Source organism: Antechinus flavipes, chromosome 1, assembly GCF_016432865.1.
Source record: "Antechinus flavipes isolate AdamAnt ecotype Samford, QLD, Australia chromosome 1, AdamAnt_v2, whole genome shotgun sequence".
NCBI lineage: Eukaryota > Metazoa > Chordata > Mammalia > Dasyuromorphia > Dasyuridae > Antechinus > Antechinus flavipes.
The window spans coordinates 299625517-299651156 of NC_067398.1; the positions used below are offsets into that span (position 1 = coordinate 299625517).

Here is a 25640-nt window from a genome sequence, read left to right on the forward strand (position 1 = left end):
TTGAAGTCCTGTGTTATAAAACATTATTCTGAGAAAGGGCCAGAGGCTTTATGAGATTGCCAAAGGGACCATCACATACACACTTTGCTTAACAACTCTTGCCCTGGAGAATTTATTTTTGACTTTGGAATTTTGGGAATATTTTTGTGGTCTGAATGACGGTATTCACTTAAACATATGCAGGGTGTCGAAAAAGGTCTTACTTCAACTTTAAGCTATTAAAACTTTTTGGGGGAAATTTTTGGGACACCCTCTATATGTCTGAGTCTGTGATTTCATTGTTGAAGGGGAACTCCCTATAAGGAGTTCAATTCAAATTAAAGATTGCTATACCATTGAACTGTCCATAGCTCTTAGTAACCCTAGGCTGGACTTGAATTCAGCTCTTTCTGACTTTGAGGCCATCTTGTTATCCACTATGTCCACACTGCCTTTCATCACAGTGAAAGGTTTGGAGCATAAATTTATATTTAAAATACTTTTAAGTCTTCAAAACATTTTTGCTCTATTATGAATTTAAGTTTTTTCCCCCATCATCTTAGGTGGATGCGTAAAATCTGTCTGGACTTAAGATAGTGTTTAAAGATGGTCATTCCCGGTTTTTGAGAGTATTTTGAAAAGTTTTGCTTTACTCCCAAAGCAGGGAAAAGTAGCTTCACTTAATTCCTTGGCTACATGTGAAACTTAAATGGCTTTGGGTTATTCATGTATTTAGTTACCTCATGTTTCAGTTTTTCCTTCTATGAAAGAGTAATCCTTACGCCTTTCCTTCAAAAAAGCCCCAAACAATCTTACATATGTTAGCTCATTTTTCTTCATTACTTATGAGGCAGATAAAGGATATGAACAGTATTCCTTTTCCTACCTCCAAATGAAGACACAGTAACATGCATAAGATGTCTTAGTTTCTCTACCTTTGTGTCTTTTTTTCCTCTTTCTTTTTCTTTGTGTCTCTGTCAAACACACATACGCACACACACTAGATTTCCTGGCCCTGGTTTACTATTCCTTCCACCCATTTATACTATACTGTTGATTGCATGTTTGGAATTCCTTAGGAAGAAAATGCTAAACATCCTTTTTAAACCTCAGCTTCAAAGACCATTTTAATCTTAGAAAGAAGGAAAATGCAAAACAGTGGCCCCATATATTCTTAACTTCGAAAAGTTTATTAGCTAAATTATCTCCTTAAAAATGATAAATGAACATGAAAACTAAACTCAAGAGAGATTTTTTTGAGGGGTGAGGGGTTAGATTTATTGCTGTTAAACAAAAATATAACTCTTAATTGGAACTTGCTTGTGTTATGGACCCTGTTAGCAGTCTAGTGAAACCTAATAACTTATTTATATTTAAATGGTATTTATATGAAGACAATAATTTATATTTATCGCTTCCTAAGGTTACAAAGTATTTTTACAAAGTACTTAGTATAGTATTCTTAAGTTTCATGGCATCCTTTTCAGTAGAAGATACAAGTGTTCTTCCCATTTATAAAGAAATTTGAGACTCAGAGAATGACTTGATTGGCAAAGAATGATCTTAAATCTTATAGGTGTCAAAGCGGGTGAGCATGAACTCACATTGAAGTCTTTTGGCTGTTTTTCCTCTAACCCAAGAGTGCTTCTTGGAAATAGTAAACAACTCCTTTCTAGTCTAACTAGCATCACTTTTTAAAATATTTATTTTAGCAAAGTTTTGCTTTAGTGTTTCTGGTAAGGGCTATGAGTAGAAAGTAAGCTCCTTGAGGACAGTGCCTACAAGTTGTAGGCATTTATTAAATACTTTTTGACTTACAGGTCTTGTCTCTTTATTAATAATCCCTGGTAAATTACATAAGATTTTAAAAAGGGGATTTTGAGAAACAGTTTGACATAATGGACAAATTGAGATAGAGGTAGTCTCTGGTTATTATAGTTTATATCTAAGACAGCTTGTAGGAAAAATCCCATGGTTAATAAATCAAAACTTTTTTTTTCTTTTCTTCTAGATGTATTGCTGGCTGCTGTTTCATTCCATTTTGTGTGAATGCCCTTCAGGATGTTGATCACTATTGCCCCAATTGCAAAGCTCTTCTTGGTACCTATAAGCGCTTGTAGGACCAAGGCAAATGAGATTAATCTGCCTCAAAAGGTTTGACAGCTTTTCAAGTCCTTCAGAAACTTCACCAAGTCCACCACTGGTGATGGTCTCCTTTTTGGTGGTCAGATTTTTCCGCTGGTGCATTTAAAGGAGAAAAAACAAACCAAAATCCAAACTAATGCTGCCCCCTCTTCCCCAACCTCCAAACTTATGAACATACTGCTTGGAGGACTTGAAAGGACATATAGGGACATTGGTTTAAGTTTAGTTTGCCTATGTATGCACCAAAGTCATCCTTGTCTTTGACTGATTGCTGTCTTATTTAAGATTTCATTTGGTGATTATTGATTGGCAGGCAGACCCCTTCTGCCTCCTTTGTTAGCACCTTTGCTGAGGGTCTTTATATAGAAGTCGTGGGCTGCCTAGGTTTTGTGACAGCCAGAAAGAGGCTGCATCATCACTCCATAGTGCCTACACTTTGCTCCTCCATGGGGCAGAATCTTAGTTTTAGAGAACTTAGAAGGTGCTAGTCTCAGATACCATTCAATTAGGGACTTTTTATGAGCACAAAAATTCACTTTAACTTTTTTATTTTTTTTTTTTTAAAGGGGGGAGGTGGTAATCTGGTAATTCTAAACACAAGGTGCTTGCTACCCAGATACATTTCTATGAATTCATGAGAGCTTCTCAGAATTAGAATTTCTTCTTTATAATTCTCTATTTCCTCAATTATAATTGAGTGGCCAGACTTTAGCATGTGAAGTATTCCTATGATCCATTAATTTTGTTAGCAACTGAGTTTGTTTGTTTGTTTGTTTGTTTGTTTTAAAAAACTTGCTCTTGTATTGACTTGCCTTTGTAAACAATTTCAAAGGAAATGCTTATCAGCATATCTTGACTAATTCTGGGAATGATATTATTCTTACATATGCCAGTATGGCATCCCATTTTATTAAAAACAAAAACACAAATCAAAAACACAACCCTACTGCCTTTAATTTGGTTCATTGCAGTTCTGAAAAATCTCCATAATAATAATTTTAAAAATTAAAAACTTTTGGATTCTGAGGTTTTTGTTTTTGTTTTTTGTTTTTTTAATGTGAAAGCATAGCTTTGAGTTGTAGGTAGGTCTTTTTTTTTGGAACCTCTTTTCCAAAAACCTGCATATTGTAGGAAACCCTGTGAAATTGAGGAGTCTAGATTTTAGTCTTATTTTCACAAATCAGATTAGTATTATAAGACATTATAATGTCTTATAATGTATTATAAGACATGACTGAAGATTCAGAGCTGTCATAATTAAAGAACTGTATTGTGTTTGAAATCAACAGACAAATGGGACGTTGGTTTCAAGATTCCTTCATTCAGTATTCAGTGAAAGTAAAGGAAATATCTGGATAATATGTCTAAAATTAGCCCTAAAATGTTAGGAAAAAGTTATCCATTGATTAAAATTTGTAATACTTAGGTTTATTTTCTTCAAGTGTGCATAAAATCTCATCTGGTTTCTAAAATAAGGTTGTTGAAAAGTATACAGCTCTCTTGGAGCACTTTGACTTTTATTTACTGTATTTCGACTTTTTATGAAGTCTTTGAATTACTTGGTTACCCCTTTTATAAAAGTTTTCTTGTGGGTTTAGGAAAGGTTTTTATTATATTGCAGCTGTTGTTTTTCCTTCCTTCTCTTCCCCCCCTCCAAAAAAAAAGAAAAAAGAAGAAAACAAATCCAAAAAGCCCAACTTTTTATCAATCAATGGTGGGAGAATATTTTTAGTGATAAAGAGTACAAACTAATTGGATCTCTGACAGTGTACCCTTAAAGTCAATGTAGATGATTATGAGATCCACATGCTCAGTGCATCAAATCTGATGATTAGCTTATCATATTTTATCTCAATGGCAGCAGACTCAAACCAGAGCTTTTATATTATAAATTAAATGTGCAGAAAAATAGAAGAAAAGTATGATTATACTTCCAACAAAATATGGTTTGTTTGATCGTTAACTGAGGCTTTTGTTGGTGCCAAGAGGAAAATAGCATATCTATCAGATACACTTGTACATTGCTAATCATTCATTTGCTTTTGCCTAAGTATAGAATCATATGGAAGGGTTCAGGAAATTAAAGAACCTCATCTCAATGCAGCTTGTGTTGTCATTGAAACATTTATAATTTGTGGTTTTAAAAATCACTGCTTACTAATGACAGGTGTGTTTAGAATTCTTTCTTTGTTGTAAAGAAAGTAAGATGCTGTGTTTCTAGCTGTTTTGTTCAAATGATATGTAAAATGGTCTCAGGCTATTGTTGAAATTAATATATGCAAATTCTGTAATTCAGGCACTTTGCATTGTGCATGAAAATGCATTTTGTAGATGGCAAAATGTATAATGTACGTAATTAAAAAATAAAATCGGATGCATTTTAGGAAATTCTATTATCTTGTGCAAAGTTCACATTTGTCAATTTGTCATGTTTAGAAGTACTTGAATAATTTGCAAGCAATGGATTTAACAGTATAAAGAGTTTTAAATACACTTGTACTCTAAAGGATTTTCGTTCATTTCAGGCTAAAAATACCAGTATGCCTATAACAAAGTTGTATAGTTGTAGCATTTAAAAAATTATCATTGCATAGGTATCTATTTGCACCTCATTCATTTTTCATGGAAAGTGTTCAATTTTTACTGTAGCCATTCACATTATAGCCTTGTGATCTATGACATTTGCCAGTGGAAAATTTTTGGGATTTTTGGGGTTAATATTGTGAATATATACATTCTTCAATTTGTTAGAGTCATTTCGAAAAGCTAAAGCTACACTATAATCCTCTTTTCTGGGGCAGCTTATTGCATAGAGGGTTAAAATATATCTAGAATTTAATGGACTGAAATCTCCTTCACTATGTGAATATTACAAATGAATTTCAACATGTGTATATTATTTACAAAGAAATTTTTATTTTGAATTTTACTAAATTTATCTCTTTGTATTAATGGAAATGTCTAAAAGTTCTGTTTGGGTTTTTGTTTTTGGCAGGAAAATAATGAAGTATTTGAAAGTCACATCTAAGCTTATATATAAAAGAGGTAGCTGCTGTTACCGAAAATGTTTTTTAAGTAATGTTTTTAGAGAAAGCATTCAAAGCCTTTGAAGAATTTTAAAATGTCATCCAGATACTGGTTCTTGCTTTTCATTCACCCAATCCCTTTGTGTTCTTCAAGAAATTAGTTCATTTCATGTCTTTTTGTAATGCTCTTGGAAAATGACTCTAACATTTTTTTATTTTTAATAAATAACATTTATTAAGCATTCAATCTGTAGCAGATATGGTTCAGGACATACATGAAGCATGGATAGGTCTCATCAAAACACAAAGACAGGAATAAAGAGAACACTGCTGAACATCCAGATATTGGGGCTCAATTGTCTCATTTTTAAAAATGCATTTTTTCACCTTGTAACAGTGATGAACAGATCATGGATCATCTTATTTTTGGAGCTCCTTGTGCTGACATTGAAAACTGCCTTTTTCATAAATATGCATTGATCTTGCCTTTTGAGTTCTGTGTATCTTAAGTACTTGATTATATTCCTCAGGTATTCTACTGCTACTAAGCATGTGTTTCTGTTCCTTCAGATGGTGATTTCAGAATGCCTACAAATAATTTAGGGAGTCGTCCTTCATTTTCTCTCTTTCTAAGGAATAAAATAAATCAATTTTTATGATTGGAATTTATGACAAAATGAGTCAACTGAGTCTATATTATGTAGTCACATTGATATTTTATGGTTTCATTTGTTTTTTCTACTTATTCCACTCTAGAACATCCAGTTTTATGACTCCTCCTTGCTTACTGAACAAAGTCCAATATTCTTAACAGGAATTCAGTTTACATTGTAGCTCTAACTCAATTTTATGGCTCATACTAATTGTCACTTTGATCCAACCAAACTACACTCTGAATTTTATACTTTAAGTAAATCCTGGAGTTCCTAGCCTCTGGGCCTTTTAAAATTAGCTTTCCTCTTCTCCTATCTATTAGATGACATGATGTCCATTCTTCATCTGAATAATTGCCTTCTCCTTGTGATCTTTCTTGACTTTCCTTGGCCAGAGAGAATTCCTCTGGAATATTTAGATCTCTGCTAGATTGTAAGCTCTTTGAAAACAAGGACTTTTCTTTCAGCTAGGTGACATAGAACATAAATCACTGGAACTGGAATGAGGAAGAACTCAAATTCAAAACAGGCCTCAATTAGTTGAGTGATCATTGGTAAGTCACTTCTCTTCTGTCTGCTTCAGTTTCCTTATCTATGGAATAGAGATAATAATAGTAGCATTAACCTTCTAGGATTGTTGTGAAGATCAAATGAGATAATAGTTATAAAATTCTTTGAAAATCTTTGTTTTATATAAATGTTAAAATTTTTATTTATAATTCAATTTAATTTCTGTAACATTTATACAATAAAATTTAATTTATAATAATATTTATACATTTACGTTTACAAATGATTTATTTATAATAATTATTGTTATATCATTTGGTTCTATTCCTTATAGACAAATAAATGGAAGCAGTGTCAGATTTTATGTTCTTGGGCACAAAGATCTTTGCAGCCATTAAAGTACAGTCATGAAATCAAAAGATGTTTACTCCTTTGAAAGAAAGCTATGACAAATCTGGACAGCATACTAAAAAACAGCTGCACCACCTTGCTGATGAAGAATCATGTAATCAAAGCTATGGTTTTTTCCAATAGTAATGTGTAGCTTTGAGAGTTGGATTCCAAGGAAAGCTGAACACTGCAGAAATGACATTTTTTAATTGTAGTGCTAGAAAAGATATTTGAAACTTCCTTGAATAGCAAAGAGATCAAATCATTCAATACTTAAAACATTAATTCAGACTATTCACTGAAGCTTAAACACTTCGGTTACATTTTGAGATGATGGGATTCATTGGGGAAAAAAAAACCCTGAGGTTGAGAAAGATTGAAGGCAAAAGGAGAAAGGGACAGCAGAGGATGAGAAGAGAAATGTCATGGAAGCAACAAGCATGAACTTGGATAGACTTCAAGAGATAGTGTAGGATAGAAGATCCATGGGTCTTGAAGAGTTGGACACAATTAAATGATCCAATAACAACAAAAATAAATCTCTTCTCTACATCTAGCCTAGCACATTCAGTTCTTGAATGTTGTTGATGGTATTTAAACATTTGTTGAATTGAAATGATATAAATTGGAAGTATTTGAATGATGTCATTTTCACCCCATCTTGGCTTCTTTGCCAAATTTAAGGAATATTGTCTTTTTGTATGTTACACTGGGAGGAAGTTACCAAGTAACCAAGTTACCAAGAATGACTTTGTTTCCAATAAGCAGTTATATGTATTCTTACAAGTCTGAATCCAGATGAACACCTGTATTCTGTCTTGGCCATCTGATTTTGAAACAAACACCTTGATGGTTAGTCACAAATGTACCAAGAAGATTTATCTTTCGTCATCTCCCCATTGCCTTTGAGGGTGTAAGTCTAGGTTCCTTTCAGCTCTAAATCTATGCCATTAACAAAAATGTAATTCACTCTGGTATTTTCCTTCTCTGGTATTTACAGTGTAAGTGCACATTCCTTGTTTGGATCCAGGATCATTATAGGAGACTGCTGACTAATGCAGGATAAGGACTTTTGGCAAAAGGAAACATTTTGCAATATAGAAATAAAGATTCCCATCACAGCTTTACAGATGTAGAGTATGAAGAAACTTTTGGGGATCATCTAACCCCATTCCCTCTTTTTTTACAGAAGAAAAATGATAGTTTTTGATAGTTGATGATAGAAGCAAAAAGAAGTTAACCTATTTGCCCAGGGTGACACAGCTGTTAAATGTTTGAGACTGCATTTGAACACAGGACTTCCTGACTACAGGTACAGCACTATCCATTGTGCTACCTAATTGCATACACAGAACATTTTGTTTTATCATTAAAATATCCATTATACAATTGGATCCAAAGAGATTTTTGTTTTTCCAGTTATTGTTGACCTTGTTCAGTTGTTTTTCAGTCACATCCGAATGTTTGTGACCTTTTTTGGGTTTTCTTGACAAAGATACCAGAGTACAGAGTAGTTTTCCATTTCCTTCTCCAGCTCATTTTACAGATAACTGGCAAACAGGGTTAAATGACTCACCCAGGATCACACAATCTTCCTGACTCCAGATCTGGAACTATGCACTGCACCACTAGCATGTATTATGCGATGTTTCTAGCTATAACCAGTCCTAAATTTTTCAGTTTCAACTGCTTCTGAACATTGGAGTAAGATGGTAAATATTAATGATTGCCCATTCCTCCCCCTTCAGTTCTGAAACTATACTTGGTTGTGTCAATTTGGTTTCCTGCATAGTAAGCGTTTCCTCTCTTTGTTTTGCTTTGATCCTATTATCTGTCTCAAATCAGTTCTTAATTTTATATGTGATGTTCAAGCTTCTTCACTTTCTATGTTTTTTATGTATGTATGTGTGTGAATCAAAAGGGAAAAGCTTTTACACATCTGTGATTCCAAGTTAACAATAGCAATTCCCTAATAGCCTTAATTCTTAATTCTACTTAGTATTGCTTTTAAAAATATTCTTTGAAGCTTTTTATTTTCAAACACATGCATAGAAAATTTTTGACATTCACCCCTGTTCCAAAATTTTTTCCTTTCCTTCTCCTATCCCCTTCCCTAGACAGCAGGCAATCCAGTATATGTCAATCATGAGTAGTTCTTCTATAATTATCTCCACAATTGTGCTGCACAAGAAAAATCAGATAAAAAAGGAAAAAAAAATGAGAAAGAAAACAAAATGCAAGAAAACTGTAACAAAAAAGTGAAAATACTATGTTGTGATCCACACTCAGTTCTCACAGTTCTCTCTCTGGGTGCAGATGGCTCTCTTCTTTACAAGATCATTGGACTGTCCTGAATCACCTCACCAGGATTGATCATCGTATAATCTTGCTATTGTTGTGTACAGTGTTCTGGTTGTTCTCACTTCACTTGAGTATTAATTTTCTTTGACTTGTTGGGTACACTACTCCTCTCATTGTGGGTCAGTCCATATATAAGTGGACCACATTTGGCTCACTTTCATCTTAGAACATCCAGCTTCTGCCATGCTGCTTCCATCTAGGGAAATAGACTATTTGTGTGTAGGAAATACATTTTTTCATGATGTTTTTCATATTAATATTTGCCTATTTCAAAGAAAAGTTGAATATAAAAAAATTTAAACATTTTTCAATGAATAAAAATAGATTTTCTCTATCTTACAGGGATAAGATAAAAAGGAAACAAAAATTCTTTAAAAAATAATCAAGCTAAACAAATTTCTACATTTGCTATATCTGAAAAATATTTCTCCATCTTAAGTCCATCATCTCCATATTAGGAAGTGGGTGGAATGTTTCATCATTCATTTTTGGAAATGGTTGATCTTTGCCTGCATTAGAATTATTGAGATGCCTCTCTCTTCAGTGTTCCAAACCTTGTCCTGATTCCTAGTTTGGCATCTGGTAATCATTGATATTATTTTAAAATTGGCTCAAATGATCATTTGTGTGATAAAGTTGATATAATTTCTCTTTCATTTTCAAATATTTAAGTAATTTAGTTCAACAACTGCACCAGAAACGCTTCTATTCAAATTCAGCCACCTCTCTAATTTAGCTCTCTTAGAAATTTGCAGTCTGAAATGCTGTTAAATATTTGCTAAAGACAGTCAGTCTTGTGTTTTACCATCTTACCACCATGACCACTGCCTTGACTACCAGTAATTAGTAACCATTTCACATCTGTCCTCATGCTTTATGGCAGGTTCAGTGATAGCTTTTTCCTCTCTTGACCCAATCTGATTTTTCAACTCCTTGTCCTTGTGTCTCCCTTCTGTTTCCCCCTCCCCCCAAGCCTTTTGTTTCACTGGTTTTCTATAAAACTGAGTACAAATCTTGCCTTCTGCCAGAAACCTTCCCCATCCCTCTGACTGCTAATATTTTCCTCTCAAAGATTGCCTTTCACTTCCTCTGTATATATCTTTGCATGTAGATAATATTCATGTTTGCCACCCACTAGAATGCTAGCTTCTTGAAGGTGGAGATGTTTTCTGCCTTTCTTTGCTCCTCAGTGCTTAATAAATGTTTGTTGCTTTCTTGCTTCACATGGTTGCCAGTGCATAACCAGCACTTATATTTGTTGACGGAATCACTTGAGTCTTTACTATATTTAAAAATGGGTGCTTATTTTCATAATTATCTGATGTATCTGTTGTGTAATAATCCAACATGAAGGAGAGAAATGGGGATCAGCATTTGTATAGTTGAAAATGATAAATAGCTTACTCCTTTAATAAAGGCAATTCATTAGAAGATCACTAGTCATTTGCTGTGTTCCATTGAACTCTGCGGGATCTTTCCCTCCTTTTCCATACACAAAATGCAACATGACAAAGTATGCTTCATAGAAGCATTCGCAATGCCTCATTTGTATTGGGTGGTATTCAATGGCCAAAGACTTTTTCCTTTTAAAATGTTTTATTCATGCTTCTTTTATATTGCTGTCACTGCCCAATGACTCTGCTACACCCCTCCCTTCTAAGAATTAAGTATAAAAAAAAGGCACATTGGCCATAGGCTGAAAATTCACTCCTCCTTTTGCACTTAGAATGGCGTAATCTCTACCACCTTATGGATCATGAAAAGATATTGTGGATAACGTTCTAGTTTATAATATCCTGGCTATTTTTACAAGAGGCAGGAGACATGCTTCACCATTAGGTCTCTGAAGCCATTATTGGTCCTTGCATTGATTAGTGTTCTGAAGTTTTTCAATGTGAAAGAATTCTCCACAAAGCCTATTTTGTGTGCCCACACGGATGCCACAGATGTCTTTGAGTGCAACATATGCAACTTGATTAATTGACATCACAAAATGAATACCTGTGTTCCATGAAGAATAGAATTTTTTGATATTAAAATAGGTAGACTGATTTTTTTTAATATTTTGATTTCTTTTGTATTTATGTCAACTACATTTTCCTTTGTATTCCCTCTCAGTCTCCCAAACTGCTATCCCTTATGATAATGATTTTTTTTAAAAAGAAAAAAGGAAAATCCCTAGTAAAATCAGTTAATACATTGGAAAACAAAATGGACATACATTGGATAAATATTTGCTCCTAGAAACTGGTTAAGGTGAGTTTTGATACACAGGATAAAATTCAAACAATATGAAGTAATTATAGAATGCCTCAAGACCAAGTTATTTATAGTCCTAAGGTCCTAGCCTTGTCTACCTAAGGAAGGATAAGTATCAATGAGTTTAACAGCAGGATTGGTAACACATGGAGACAGAAAAACATAGAAACCTCCTAAACTCTCCCTTCACAGATTTGAAATGCCTTTCTTTCCCACCTTAAACATTCATGAAGGAGCAGAGATACTTTTTATGGGACAGGGGGAAAAAACCAGTTAGCTGTGTAAATATACTTGAATCTTGGATAAATGGAAAGCAAAGCAGTTGTAATTCTAAAAAACATTTACATGATAAAAACAATTTATGCAACATGTTATGATTTATAAAGTATTTCATATATTTATTTGGTTTTTATAGAAATGAGGCAGGGATTAGTATTCCCCTTTCACCCCCCCCCCCCCTCCTTTTCTCTTAACAGACAAGGAAACTAAAAGAGATGACAAGGCTAATATGTTTTGGAGTAAGGACAAACTTAAGTTTTCCTGTCCTGATTTCCAGCATTGAGCCCACTGTACCACAAAGCTTCCCCAAAATGTTGCATAATTCTTTCCTTAGAATGACTCTTTTAGATGTGATGCAATCAGTTCTATCCTCATCTTAGAGATGAAACAAGTTCTGGGACAAGTGATTTATGAAAAGTCGCACAGCTAGTGAGTCAGGATTTAAATGGAGGTTTCCCAACTCTGATACCTGTCCTTTCCACTATGCAAAGCATCTCATAACCTTTTTATGAATCTGCTTCCATTCATAAGCTTTATTGAGGGGAATAAGGAAAAATAAGTGGTTACAACATGAGGGAAAGTTAAGTAAACCTCATGCCATAGTCCTTTGGTACCTTATAGATTTAACAGGTAACAAATCAAAAAATTCTAATTATTTATCTGCAAAGTAAATTGGAAGCTGCCTTCCCTGAAGATTTTTTTTAAATTATTCTTTTAGCAAAGCATCGACCCAAGATTACTTTCAGAAAATTTGTATTCATAAAGAAAAATAAAGTGTTTTTTAAAAAATCCCGTCATTGTTGATTAAATTCTTAAAAAAGAAAAAAAGTTGTTTATCCTTTTGTTTCTGAAGGAACAATTTTCAAAATAAAACCCCAGGTGATAGAAGAAAAAGGAAGGAAGAAAGGAAGAAAAAGAGAAAGGCCTCCTTTTTTTTAGAGTAATTACTTGGCAAAAATTGAAGGAAAAAAAAAATTGGACCTTCCTTCTTTGGGAAAAGGCAGAGAGAAAACTCCCATCAATCATTTCAAAGGGGTATAGTCATTCACCTTTTATTTCCCCTCCTGGTGAGTAAAATGAGTGATTCTGGGGAAGATAAAACACATTAATGAATGTCCACCCTCTTCACATGTTGACTAGCATTTTCTAAAGGCAAGTCAATGTATTCTAATGAAAACATTTCTCTCCAGAGCTATGCAAACACACCAGTGTGTGGTCCTTAATTGTGAAACTAAATCTGGATATATTTGCTAAGGGTACAAGTTCGATTTTGTAGTAAGGAGGAGAATACAAAATGTCCCTCCTTTCTCAAAAGAAATAGTTTTTTCGATCTGTATAGAATATGTTGTTTTTCCTTCATTCTCGAAGAGGATCATAACATCAGGGAAGGGATCCCATGACATGCAAGTGAACTGGATTTAAGTGAGGAAGGGCTGTGCAAAATCACCTTCCTCACTTTCCCTCTAGAGTCATCTGGGTCCAGGGACTAGATGTAGATCAAGACGACTAGACAGGAACTTGGATGAAATGGAAAATTTTGGCTTTTTTAAGCTAAGGTCTTTTCTGCAAGTCTGAATACAACTGAAAGAATCTCATCTTTCACCTAGTCCCAATCAGCATTTGTTGACTGATATCAATATTTAATAAATATTTCTTGAATAGAATTTAGAAGCCAATTCCCCAATAATAAAAATCTCAATAAAATCCTATCCGAATCAGTTTGCACAGAAGTGCTAGTATGGTGCAATGCTTACGGGACTGGATTGTGTATGTCTCATGAAAAATCTACAGAAGCTTACAGTACCCCCTACTGGTCAGTTCTTTTTCTTGGGAAAAGAGTCACTTTTTTCCTTCTCGGGGTATTTTTGTACCCAAAGTTTTGGGTCTCTGTATGGTGATAAATTAACATTACAGAAACCCCCATGTATGTATAAGGCTTAATGGGCCAGTTCTGTCTAAAGAAAATCCAGCCAGATGCTTGCCACTTTCAGGGGACAAATATTTGGGGGGTACAATAAGTATATGTACTATTGGAAAAACATTTTAGCTGACAGTATTATTTATGATGTTGGGAATATTTACAAGAGTCAATTACTCTTGTAATCACTAGGCCAACAACCATGAATGAAAACAATTTCCTCCAGATCCATCTCTCTGACCAAGGTGGCTGGGGAGAATATGAGGAAACGTCTTATTTGTCTGAAGGGAAGACAAGACTAAACAGAAGGATCACAGAGCCAAGAGCTGGGAGGAATGTTACAGGTAACATTTTATGCATGAAGAAATTGAGGTCCCTGAAAGTTAAGTGATTTTTCCAAATTCTCAGAAATAGGAGCCATCAAAGGCAGGCTTTGATCCCAGTTCTGATCTCTAGAGAGTCAGCAGTGGGCTCTGAAGGAAAGTTTAACAACTCTATGTACTGCTGATCTTCAAAACCTGTGTTAAATCTTTCTTCTTCCATTAACTCTTCATTGACTTCTCAGCCCACCAGTGATTTTCCCTGTACTCAATTGAATCAAACAAAAAACACATGTAAAGTGCCTTGGATGTGTCAGACACTATGCTAAGTATTGGGGACACAAAAGGAAGGAAAAGGTAGTCCCTACTTTTAAGGAGTTTACGATCTAATTGGAGAGACAACTTGCAAACAATTAGTTATCACTTCTATCTCGGGGAGGTTAGGGGTGGTGTTTCCCTGCAGTCTAGAAAATCTGAGTAAAATGTTTAGACCCTTACTATCAGAGAAGTATGATTATTATGGTATTAAAAGATAAAACATGTTAATATTATACAATACTATACATATATTTTATGCATTTCTGAGTTTCTAAACCTTTTCTATATCATTTTCTGGCCTTTGTATGTCAACTGTCCCTTCCACAAAACTCCCCCCAAATTTCCATTTAATTTCTTATGCCAATTTGCACTATATTGAAGCAAACGCTATACAAGATAAATAGGAAATAACAGAGAAAAGGCACTAAAATTGAGAGGTCAATGAAGACTTCCAGTGAAAGAGAAAAATAAACACATTTATTCATTAAGTCCTATTACTAATTATTACATTGTTTCATATGAATGTATTCCATTTCTGTAACTGTATTATAAATTCCTTAAAAGCAGGAACTGTGTCTTATTTGCCTGCATATCCTTCACAACACCTACAATAAGGCATATAAATAAGCTTCCCACCAAGTCTGACATGTTTTTTTGGTCTTAGGAAGTGACTCCTTAATAAAGGAGTGAATGTTGAATTTTGCAAACCTGCCAACAGTTAGTGCCAGAAACTTTTCCAAAGACATGAAGAGAGAATGAAAGGCTTTGAAAGTTACAGACCTGATGAAGATCTGTTGCAAAGCCAGCTTTCCATCCCTCTCTGCTTCTTCTAAAGTCTTTCCCCCTTATGTTTTCCCTGAAAAATCTCTACAATGATTGATGTCTCTTTTCTAAGAAACTTTGGCCCCAATCCTATCCCTTACCAGATATATGGAATTGCCTCAGCATTCTCTTCCTCAATTAGGAGTCCCTTCTCTTTTTAGATATCAACAACCCATGAAATGCCCCAGGCCTCAATTGGAGAACCAGTTGTAGTCTCTGTCTCTAACTTTTGTCTCTGTCTGTCGTATATGCATGTATCATATATTTGTGTTTTATATAGTCATACTTATATATATTTACTTTATATATGATATAAATTTTTTCACATTGTTATAACTTCTAAGTGACATTTATAACAAATATTAACACATACACATAAAGCAAAACGAATCAATGTATTGACTATGTCAGATATGGTATGTATTTTTCTGCACCTACAGTTTATAATTCACTACCTTTCTTCAGGTAGGAAGGAGGACTGCTTTAAAGTCAATCCACACTTCAGATCATCTTTCACCTAGAGCACGATGCTGAACAGAGAAGTTTGTCAATAAAATATTTGTTGAGTCGAATTTTTTCAGCTCAGAGCCAAAGACCATTATTTTTCATCCTGGGAATGTTTCATTTGGGGACATTTGGGGACATGATTCTGAAAATTCAGAATGCTGGGTACCAAGAGAATAGAGATGTTAAGGTGCAGAGAGGAAGAGGAAGTGGGCTGCAGGGAAATGAGTCTTTTTTTTTTTTAATAGCTTTTTATTTTCAAGACATATGCAAGGGTAATTTTTCAGCAATGACAATTGCAAAACCTTTTGTTCCAATCCTTCCCCTCCTTCCCCCCACCACCTCCTCCAGATAGTAAGTAGACCAATACATGTTAAATATGTTAAAGTATATGTTAAATATAATATATGTATACATGTCCATATAGTTATTTTGCTGCACAAGAAGAATTGGACTTTTAAATAGTGTACAATTAATCTGTGAAGGAAATAAAAAATACAGGTAGACAAAAACAGAGGGATTGGAAATGTTATGTAGTGGTTCACATTCAGGGAAATGAGTCTTTATGTGAGACACAAAGGATATCACAAAGAGCCAGGTTTTGGTTCTTTGTTTTTGTTTTTTAAAGTACAAGAGCTTTCCCAAGGCATCTTTCCCAAGCACAACAGATCTTGGCTCAAGTTCAAAGACTTTTGAAGTGGAGGTAAATATTACTGGAGATGCTGTGTCCTGAATCTGAAATGAATAACTCTTTTACTTTCATCTAACTAGAAGAAGTTCTCAGTATAATGGATAGGGAATCTCCCCGATTCCAAGCTCAGTGGTCTATCTACTGCACCACCTAGCTGTCCTAGCATCAAAAAGACTTGAATTAAATAACATCCTACCTCAGCCATTTACTGTGAGACCCTGAGCAAGTTACTTGACTGTATTTGCCTCAGTTTCCTTATCTGTAAAATGAGTTGGAGAAGGAAATGGCAAACCCCACTCCAGTGTCATTGCCAAGAAAACCCCAAATGGGATTACAAAGAGTCAAACATAAGTGAAAACAACAACAAATGCTTGTTCCCTTCCCATTGTCCTCTGCTTTGAATTAGTGGTAGACACTTCAAATCTTGCCTCAGTTGCTTCTTAGCTTCTTAGCTTAGTGTAACCATGGGCAAGTCAGTTAACTTTTCTGGACCTCAGTTTTTTCATCTGTAAAATGAGGAGGGTAGATTCACTGGTCTCTAAGATCTCTTCTACCTCCCAATGTTCCCATAATTCCCTCTGCACAGCTGCCTCCTTTTTTCTGCTTTGCCCCTTCCCCAAATGGGGCCTGAGAAAGGGGAAATGATTTGCCTTTCATTCCCAGTGCGTAGTCGTTGCATTAGGGTCTGTGAGTTTTGCCAACCATGAGGAAGCAAAACCCTCTCTATTCCCAGTTAGAAAGGAGGGATTTTCTTATTGGTCAGTACCTTTTTTCCCCTTCCTTTCAGAAGGGGAGCTTATAACTTTATCTCAGGGTTCTGATTGGCTGGCAAATTTCCTCCTAAAGCCCCTTCTCCTCCCCTGCCCACACCCCTCTGGCTAAGAAATGAAGCAGTACATTGCTAGCCTGAAAAGAAAGTGTCCTTTCAGTGCTGGCCAGCTCAGAGCTACCTTTGCGAGTTGGAGCTGATGTTTGGTTAACTTTGAGCTAAAGAGGCGATCCTGATGATCATGGGGCTCACGGCTTTCGTCGTGCTCTGGACTGTGGTGACAGCAACTTTAGGGAGTAAGTAAATTAGCAGTTAGAGTAACTGCAATTCTGGCTGGTCTCCATCCCCACCCCAACCTCCCCAGTCCCCTTCCAGAATGATGTTGTTTCCATGGTCCTATTCTGGGGAAGCATATTCTGAAGGGCAAGAAGGCTTTCTATAAGTGTCACTCTTCCCCCTTTCCTCTTCCGACATCTCTATCCTACTGTTTCACATCAAAAATTTGTAAAATGGGAGAAGAGAGGGAAAGTAAAGGAAAAACCCTTTACTGGTAATGTCAGAGAACTAGACTCATCTTCAGCCAGCAACATTATCTGGGAAAACAGGGAAATGAGGTGGGTCTGGGGAACTTTGGGGAAAATATCACTCAAATCTAGGACAATGCCTGTATTTAGAAACTGGGTTTTTGAAGCTATCAAGTTGTCTTTCTGAAAGGTGTTTTGAAAAGGAGTGGATCACTAGTCCAGATCACCTTTGTGGAAATCTAGTGCAGAAATTACATTTGAAAGAATGGATTATGTAATTAGATTTGATTTCTTGGGTCTTGCAGGTGATAGCCATTTCAGAGATTTGAGCTGAGAAGATAAGGCATGATTAGAAGATTTAGTCCCAGGAAAGGAATTTAAAACATACACACTCATACCCAAACACCCACACACCCCGCCTTGTGTTGGTTAGTTTTGATTTGCTAAATATGATATCTGTAATTGTTTTCCTTGTTTTAGATTTTTTAAAAAGTTCATCAGAATTGAATGAGAATGGAAAGATGGCTTTTTACAATTCCTCTCAATCTTCAATAACTAAGGGGGAAATTTTTTTGCTTTTTTCCCAGGATTCACAGGAGAATTCTTGGGGGGATCAACTCATCAAGGATGCTGGGTAGCAGAAAAACTATGATTAATTTTTAACAAGGATAAATGCTTAGCTTTTATGAACAGAAATCTTAAAGCTGGTTCTTTCATAAAGCTGTTTAATTTGGCACGTGAGCTCTGTCCAAGATGTCCTAGGGAGGAAAGATATTATTTCAAAGAAAAGTCAGATGGGCTAAAGCTATGTAGAAATAGTCAGAAATGTGACTACCTTTCTGACAATTAATTAAATATCAGTTCTGTTTTAATAAAAAAAATTGCTTTGGGTCAAAACATTTAGAATAAATATCAAAAACCTTTGATTATCTTAAAGGCTTTTTAATGGTATATCTTTGTAAAATGATTTTCCTTTCTCTTTTCCTTCAATTAGTATTTTTAAGTATTTATTTTTAAATACTTATAGATGGCTACTTTCTTCTTGGGGGTAGGACTCCAGAAAGCAATCTCTGCAAAATACAGCCACTATTTGCAGCCATTGCCTGTTGCTTTGTGAAATTTTAGTTACTCCTCTGCAGAACTATAAAGAGCAATTTTTTAAACCTGGGTTAGGTTGCAGAGATATGAATGGGTTCATCTGGGTGTGTGGGCATTAGATGCATGAAGGACAAGTTGGGGCATCTGGCTGGACAGGAGAGGGAGTGTACCAAGTGACTGTACTGTTAACATCCTCTTCATTTTCCACTCTGGCACAAAACCCTACAGTTTCCAACATAGTTATATAGCTGTAATCCTGTCCTTGGAAAATAGACCATGTTTCACAAATGTCTATGCAGCTTGGGTTAAGCTATATTAAAAGGGAATAGAAGAGGGAAAAGTTATGTGCTCCAAGTACTAGGTGATTGCTGTTTAATACTTGGATCTAGGGATATGGTGGTAAATGCATAATAGTCTGCTTTCAGAAAATGCAGGGCACACTTTTAAGTTGAATCTATCTGCATTATTCATATTTTTTCCATCAATTTCTTAAGTCTAGATCATCAATGGAACAATAAATCAAGCTCTAATCTGTAGCATTTACTGGTTTCTGAGATATAAATGCTCACATTGAAAATTCAACAATCTCAAAAATTAGTCCTAGTTGGCTCTTTCATATCCTTGCTTGAGTTCCTACAGGGCAAGCAGAGAAGAAAATTGACATCATCAAAAGAAGTGATCATAAGGAAATGTAAGATTAAAAAAAAAATTTAGATTCTGGCTCATTTGAGAGTGAAGGATTTATGACCATCCTCACTTTTGTTGTGCATTTCTCCCATTAAAGAGAGAAGGATTTAACTCACTCAGCACCCAATCACCATCATGGGACTATAGGTAGAAAGTTCCTTAGGGCACCCAGTCCCCAACTTTTTATTTTACAGACAAGGAAGTAGATATTAGATATTTGGGCAGAGGCACAGAGTAACTAACCGAAGACCTCTGGTGCTAGATCCAGTTTTCTTGCCACTGTGTGGAGCACAGGGACAGATACCTTCAGATGGCAGGTAGTGAGGGAGAATGGAACCTACCTGAATAGCATTCAAAGGACACTGTTGCTGCTGCTGGAGACAGGTGGATTCTAGTTCTACCACAAAAGGGAGGTGGAAGGGTGGAATAACAGTCTTCTAGTCCATAGCACCTGAAGCTGGAATTTCAAGTTCTCTACAAGCCAAAGGCATGGGGGCTGTACCTGAAGCTTCAAAAGGATGCTTTATTGTTGGGCTACAACTCCTACAAATTTCCTTTATTATTTCAGATGCTTCAGAGAATCCAGGGCAGGAAGCCTCCTGTATGACAGAGTGTTCTGGTGAGTGAGATACCCTGTAGGATGAAGTTAACTTCTGGGAATACCCAGTAAACTCAGCAGTTTGAGACTTCTCTTTGATCCTCATCTCTTCTCCCTTTCTTTCTCAGTAAAATAATAATGATAATGATGATGATGATGATGACCTCTGACACTGATAAAGCACTTACTATGTGCCAGGGTGTTATCTGTTACAGATAACAGGTACTGTTATCTCATTTAATATTTGCTCTGTAGTTTGTAAGATTGTATTTAGATCCGGGAGGAAGGTACCTGCCAGGGGCTCTGCTAGATGGTGACTCAAACATTATTCTGAGAGTGGCCACAACTGTCTGAGCTTGAGGACCGGCAGGCTGCATTCTGTGCCCCTTCTATTCATAAAACATTTCAAAAATAAGTGAAAGACCAGAATGAAAACCTAGGATGGACTGGTAATTTTCATTCAGGCCTTCTGACTTTCTTTTCAAAATGTATTTTATTGATGTATTTACATCACATTTATTTCTTTTAAAAATTAATTTAAAAAGTTAATAATTATTTTATTTTTCATATTTTTTTGCAGTTAACAAGTATTTTCTTTTTTCCCACTGTTAAAAAGAAAAATAAAACCTTTATAACAAAAAGCATAATTGAGCAAAACATATTCCCTCATTGGCCATATCTGTTTTTTGTTTGTTTTGTTTTGTTTTGTTTTGTTTTTTTTTTTTAAAATATATGTTCCATTCTGATCCTCTGGCTATTTTTTAAAATATATGTTTTGTCTTTTATATCTTTATATCACAGTTATATCCTTTAAAATTTAATTTTTAAAATAAACAATAATTTATTTTCTTTTTTGTAGCTTTTTTTTTTTTTTTTGGAATTAAGAAACATTTATTTTCCTATCCTCTCTCCCATCATAAAAACAAAACATCACAACAAAAAACCTTTATAACAAATACACATAGTCAAACAAGACATATTCCTGCATTGGCCATGTCCATTCTGTCCAGTCTATGTTTAATGAGATGGGTACGATGAAACATCATCAATATCCTGAACTGTGTTTATATTTTAAGGAAAAAACAACCACTTCCTCCTGCTCTCAACTCCAATGACCTCAAACTTTGAATCCTTTTTTGCATTTGAGATAAATAATTTTTAAAAAATCTGATTAAAATAGGGGCAGTTAGGTGGAACAACAGATAGGGTGCTGGGCTTAGAATCAGGAAGATATCTTCTTGAATTCAAATCTAGAATTGAACACTTACTAGCTATGTGATCTTGGGCAAGTCACTTAATTCTGTTTACCTCATTTTCCTTATCTGTAAAATGAACCGGAGAAATAAATGACGAATCACCCTAATATCTTTGCCAAGAAAAACCCAAATGGGATCTTGAAAAACCAGACATGACAAACTACTGAACAACAAAATCTTATATAATGTTAGCATCTGGCATTATTTGCAACATTCTGCCCCAGCAGTCCTTAGTCCCTTCGTTGAGGAGAAAGAAATATATTTCATTCTCTGCTCCAAAGCTGTGATTGGTTTTTCATTTAGTCCAAACTTTTACTCCTTTTCAGAGTCTTTTTATTTACTTTGTTATAGTTGTTGTATGCAATGTCCCCTGGGGTCTGTTGTTTTGACCAGTGACAATTCATACAAATGTTTCCATGTTTCTCTGAATTTCTTGGTCCTCCCTTTTTATTGCTCAAAGATACTCCATTAATACAAGTATACCACGGTCTTTTCAGCTGTGGTCTTTTTTGTTTACGTGGTTTACTTCATCCTTAGCAGTTGCAAATGCTGCACATACTTGACCACACATACTTGTGTGATAGAACCATCGGAACAATAGCTCACATTCATAGGGTTCTTTAAGAATTGCAAAGGACTTCACATACAAAGGATCCTCAAAGTCTTGCTTTATATCCTTAATGGTCAGAACTTCACTAAGACTTTTAGGAGAACCTGTATATATAAAAGATAAAATATGTTGATGTTATACAATATTATGCATAATTTTATGCATTTTTGAGTTTCCAAGCTTTTTCTGTTCTGTCTGTTAGCTTTTGAGTATCATTTGTGACTTATGTAAAGCTCCCCAAAAATCCCCCTATAATTTTTTGTGCTGACCTGTGATATATTGATACCTCAACGGGCAAAGTTGAGGTGTAGAAGGAATAACTCTGCTTACACACACACACACACACACACACACACACACACACACAGTAGAAGGAAAGTTGGCCAGAGAAGAAGGTTTAAGTAGTTGGGGAGATTGAGGTCTCCTAAAGAAGATGATATGTAATTGATTGTTTTGTTTTTGTTTGTTTTTTCCTGAGGCAATTGAGGTTAAGTGACTTGCCCAGGGTCACACAGCTAGTAAGTGTTGTATCTGAGACCAGATTTGAACTCAGATCCTCCTGATTTCAGGATTAGTGCTCTATCCACTGCACCACTTAGCTGTCCCTTATTTAATTAATTGTTGAAAAAAGCATTGAACACCATGAAAAAGAGGTGATAAGGGAGGGCATTCCAAATAGAAGACATAACCCAGGGCAAAGGCATAGAGAAATAGAGATGGGGGAAGTAGGAAACAGACTAAGGTGGCTAGACCATAAAGTAAATAAATGGAGGGGAAGGAAGCATGAGAAAGGTGGAAAAGAAAGAAGGGTCCAGGTTAACTAGCATCACATAGCTAGTGTATATATGGGGCAGGATTGGAAGCCAACTCTGTCTCAGATATCTCTGAGTCTAACAGATCATCTTAGATATCATCTGGTCTGACTTCCTCATCTTGCAAAATAAGGCATTTGAGGCTCTGAGAAAAAAATAAAGCAGCTGCTTGTTATGAATCAGATGAGATAATGATTGGGAATGTGCTTCCAAAAGCTGAACTCATGATGTAAATATAAAGAATTATCATGGTTGACCTTGTTGAAGAATATATTATGGAGAAATTTATTCTATGTAATGAAATGGAAGTAATCACCATCATTTCATCATCTTTTTTCTATCAAACTGAGTGTTTCAAAGTCTTTGGACTCCCCAAATTATAAACTTGGTATTGTAATTAAGCCCAGCACCCTTTTGCTTATAATAACAGCCAATAATGACTAATTTGTTTTAGTGCTTTCAGATTTGTAAAGGACTTAACATTGGTTATCTCTGTGGAGCTTAACAATAGCTCTGTGAAGAAAATCTAATAACCCATTTTACAGATAAGGGAAACTGAGGCTGAGAATATGATATACTTTGTGGCTATTGACTGTAAGGGCTTTAAAAAGTACTTTATTTACCTATCTACTTAATTGACTAGTTAAATTTCACTAGCTCCAGATTGCTTGAAACAAGGTAGTTTTGGTTTTGTTTTTAGTCATTTCAGGGCTCTTTTGACCATATTTGGACTTGTTTGGGCAAGGATACTGGAGTAGTTTCTCATTTCCTACTCCAGCTCATTTTACAGATGAGGAAACTAAGGCAAGCAGGGTTAAGTGACTTGCCTAGACTCACCCAGTTAATAAGTGCTTGAGGTTGAATTTGAACTAAGGTTTCTCTGATTCCAAGCTCAGATCTCTATCCACTGAGCTGCCTAGCCACCTAGCCTAGGTCACAGTAAATCCTTACCAATGTTTGTTAATCTACTATTGCTGTGTCTTATTCTCTCCACCCTCCAACCCTCAATTAGACTATAATTTCCTTGAAGACAGGTACTATATTGCTTTTTAACTTTTGCCTTTGTAATTTCTAGAAGAGTTTCTTTAATTTTTTTTTTTTTTACTTTGTAATTTCATCCATGTGAGTAGCTATAGTTTAAGAGGCACCTTTCCCCAGTGCTGATTGACAATTATTCTGCAAACAAGTAGTTTTTAGAGAGTTGGAGCATGAAGAGGTTAAGATGATTTGCTTATAGTCATCCAGTTAGTATGTTTCCAAGGTGTTATTTTTTTTATTATGGAGATTTTTTCTTTTTTAGAATTTTTCTAGTATTTTAGTATTTTATCTAGTATTTTTAGTATTTTATCTTTTTAATTGTAAAGATAATTTTCAACATTCATTTTGTAAGATTTTGTGTTACAATTTTTTTCCTTTCCTTTCTTATCTCCCACTTCTCCAAGACAGCAAGCCATCTGATATAGGTTAAATATGTGCAATTCTATTTTTTAATGATAGCTTTTTAATTTTCAAAATACATGCAAAGATAGTTTTCAACATTCACCTTGCAAAATCTTGTGTTCCAATATTTTCTCCCTCCCTTCTCCTCATCTCTTCTCCTAGACAAGTAAGATAAAACGTGTGCAGTTCTTCTAAACACATTTCCACATTTATCATAAAGAAAAAAAATGAGAGGGAAAAAACAAACAAGAAAAGTGGAAATACCACATTCAGTCCCCACAGTCCTCTGGTTGTAGATGGCTCTCTCCATCACAAGTCCATTGGAATTGGTCTGAATCACTGAAAAGGCCCACGTCCATCAGAATTGATCATTACATAATTTTATTGTTGCTTTGTACAATGTTCTCTTGGTTCTACTCACTTCACTTGACATCACTTTAAGTCTTTCCAGGCCTTTCTGAAATCATCCTGCTGATCATTTCTCATAGACCAATATCCATATACCATAACTCATTCATCCATTTTCCAACTGATGGGCATCCACTCAGTTTCCAATTTATTGCCACTACAAAATGGGCAGCTACAAACATTTTTGTATGTGTGGGTCCTTTTTCCTTTTTTATGATCTCTTTGGGATACAGACCCAGTAGAGACATTGTTGTAGCATCAAAGGGTATGCACAGTTTGATAGCCTTTGGGCATAGTTCCAAACTGCTCTCCAGAATGGCTTTATCAGTTCACAACTCCAACAATAATCTATTAGTGTCCCAGTTTCCCACATCCTCTCCAACATGCAACATTATCTTTTCCTTTCATTTTAGGTAATCTGAAAGGTTGATATCTCAGAGTTATCTGGGTTTGCATTTATCTAATCAATAGTGACAGAGCATTTTTTCATATGTATATGTGCAATTCTTTTAAACATATTTCCTTATTTATCATGTCGTGCAAGAAAAATCAGACCTAAAGGGAAAAAACCATGAGAAAGAAAACAAACAAAAGAAAAAAAAAACCAAAGAAAACAAACAACAGTATCAGCAAAAGTTGAAAATAGTGTGCTTTGATGTACATTCAGTCTCCATAGTTCTCTCTCTGGATGCAGTTACCATTTTCCAATCCAAGTCTATCCAAACTGTTTTTGACTCTAGCCAGAGTCTACACCGTGGCTATATTTCCCCATAATCAAAATAGACATTTAAAGTTTATGGAACTGAATTGGATGAATAGTGGTCCAGAGAGGAATAATAAACTTGGGGTGGGGATGGGAGCTGAACTTGGAGTTATAAAACCTGAGTTCAAGTGCTGGTTCTGCCACATATTGCATGTATGATATAAGGTGCTTCACTTAACTTCTCTGTTCCTTAGTTTCTTTACTTGTAAAAATGAGAGAATTGGATTAGACGAACACTAAAATCCCTTCTGACTTCTAGACATGTGTGCTGTGTTCCGTGATTTAATGCATATGGGTTTGCTGAGGCTATGGACTGGCCTGCTGAAGGTTCCATTCCAGCTGTCAGTGCCCCCTTTCTTGCTCCCTAGGTCCTGCTGTGCTCTACTTCTCCGAAGGTACTCAGTACAGCTACCGATATTCCACCAGCAGCAGTACCTCTCTGCAAGACCATGGGACCCAGAAGAGCAGTCTTGGACTTGAGGGGCTGGTGATCCTGGAGG

At 35.4% G+C, this 25640-nt stretch overlaps 2 protein-coding genes across 3 annotated transcripts in view; both read left to right on the forward strand.

The window, feature by feature from the left end:
• The window catches only part of LITAF (lipopolysaccharide induced TNF factor), a 44822-nt gene extending 40305 nt beyond the window's left edge, over positions 1–4517 (forward strand). For both annotated transcript variants that reach the window (XM_051963263.1, XM_051963256.1), the window contains exon 4: positions 1991–4517. In XM_051963263.1, coding sequence (XP_051819223.1) covers positions 1991–2099 — 109 coding nt within the window. In that variant the 3' untranslated portion in view covers positions 2100–4517. The remainder of the gene's footprint in view (positions 1–1990) is intronic.
• Positions 4518–17185: 12668 nt separating this feature from the next.
• Positions 17186–25640, forward strand: part of LOC127545411 (uncharacterized) — a 169075-nt gene continuing 160620 nt past the window's right edge. The window contains exons 1-3 of the mRNA XM_051972685.1: positions 17186–17240; positions 19206–19257; positions 25468–25639. Of these exons, the coding sequence (XP_051828645.1) occupies positions 17186–17240; positions 19206–19257; positions 25468–25639 (279 nt within the window). The remainder of the gene's footprint in view (positions 17241–19205; positions 19258–25467; position 25640) is intronic.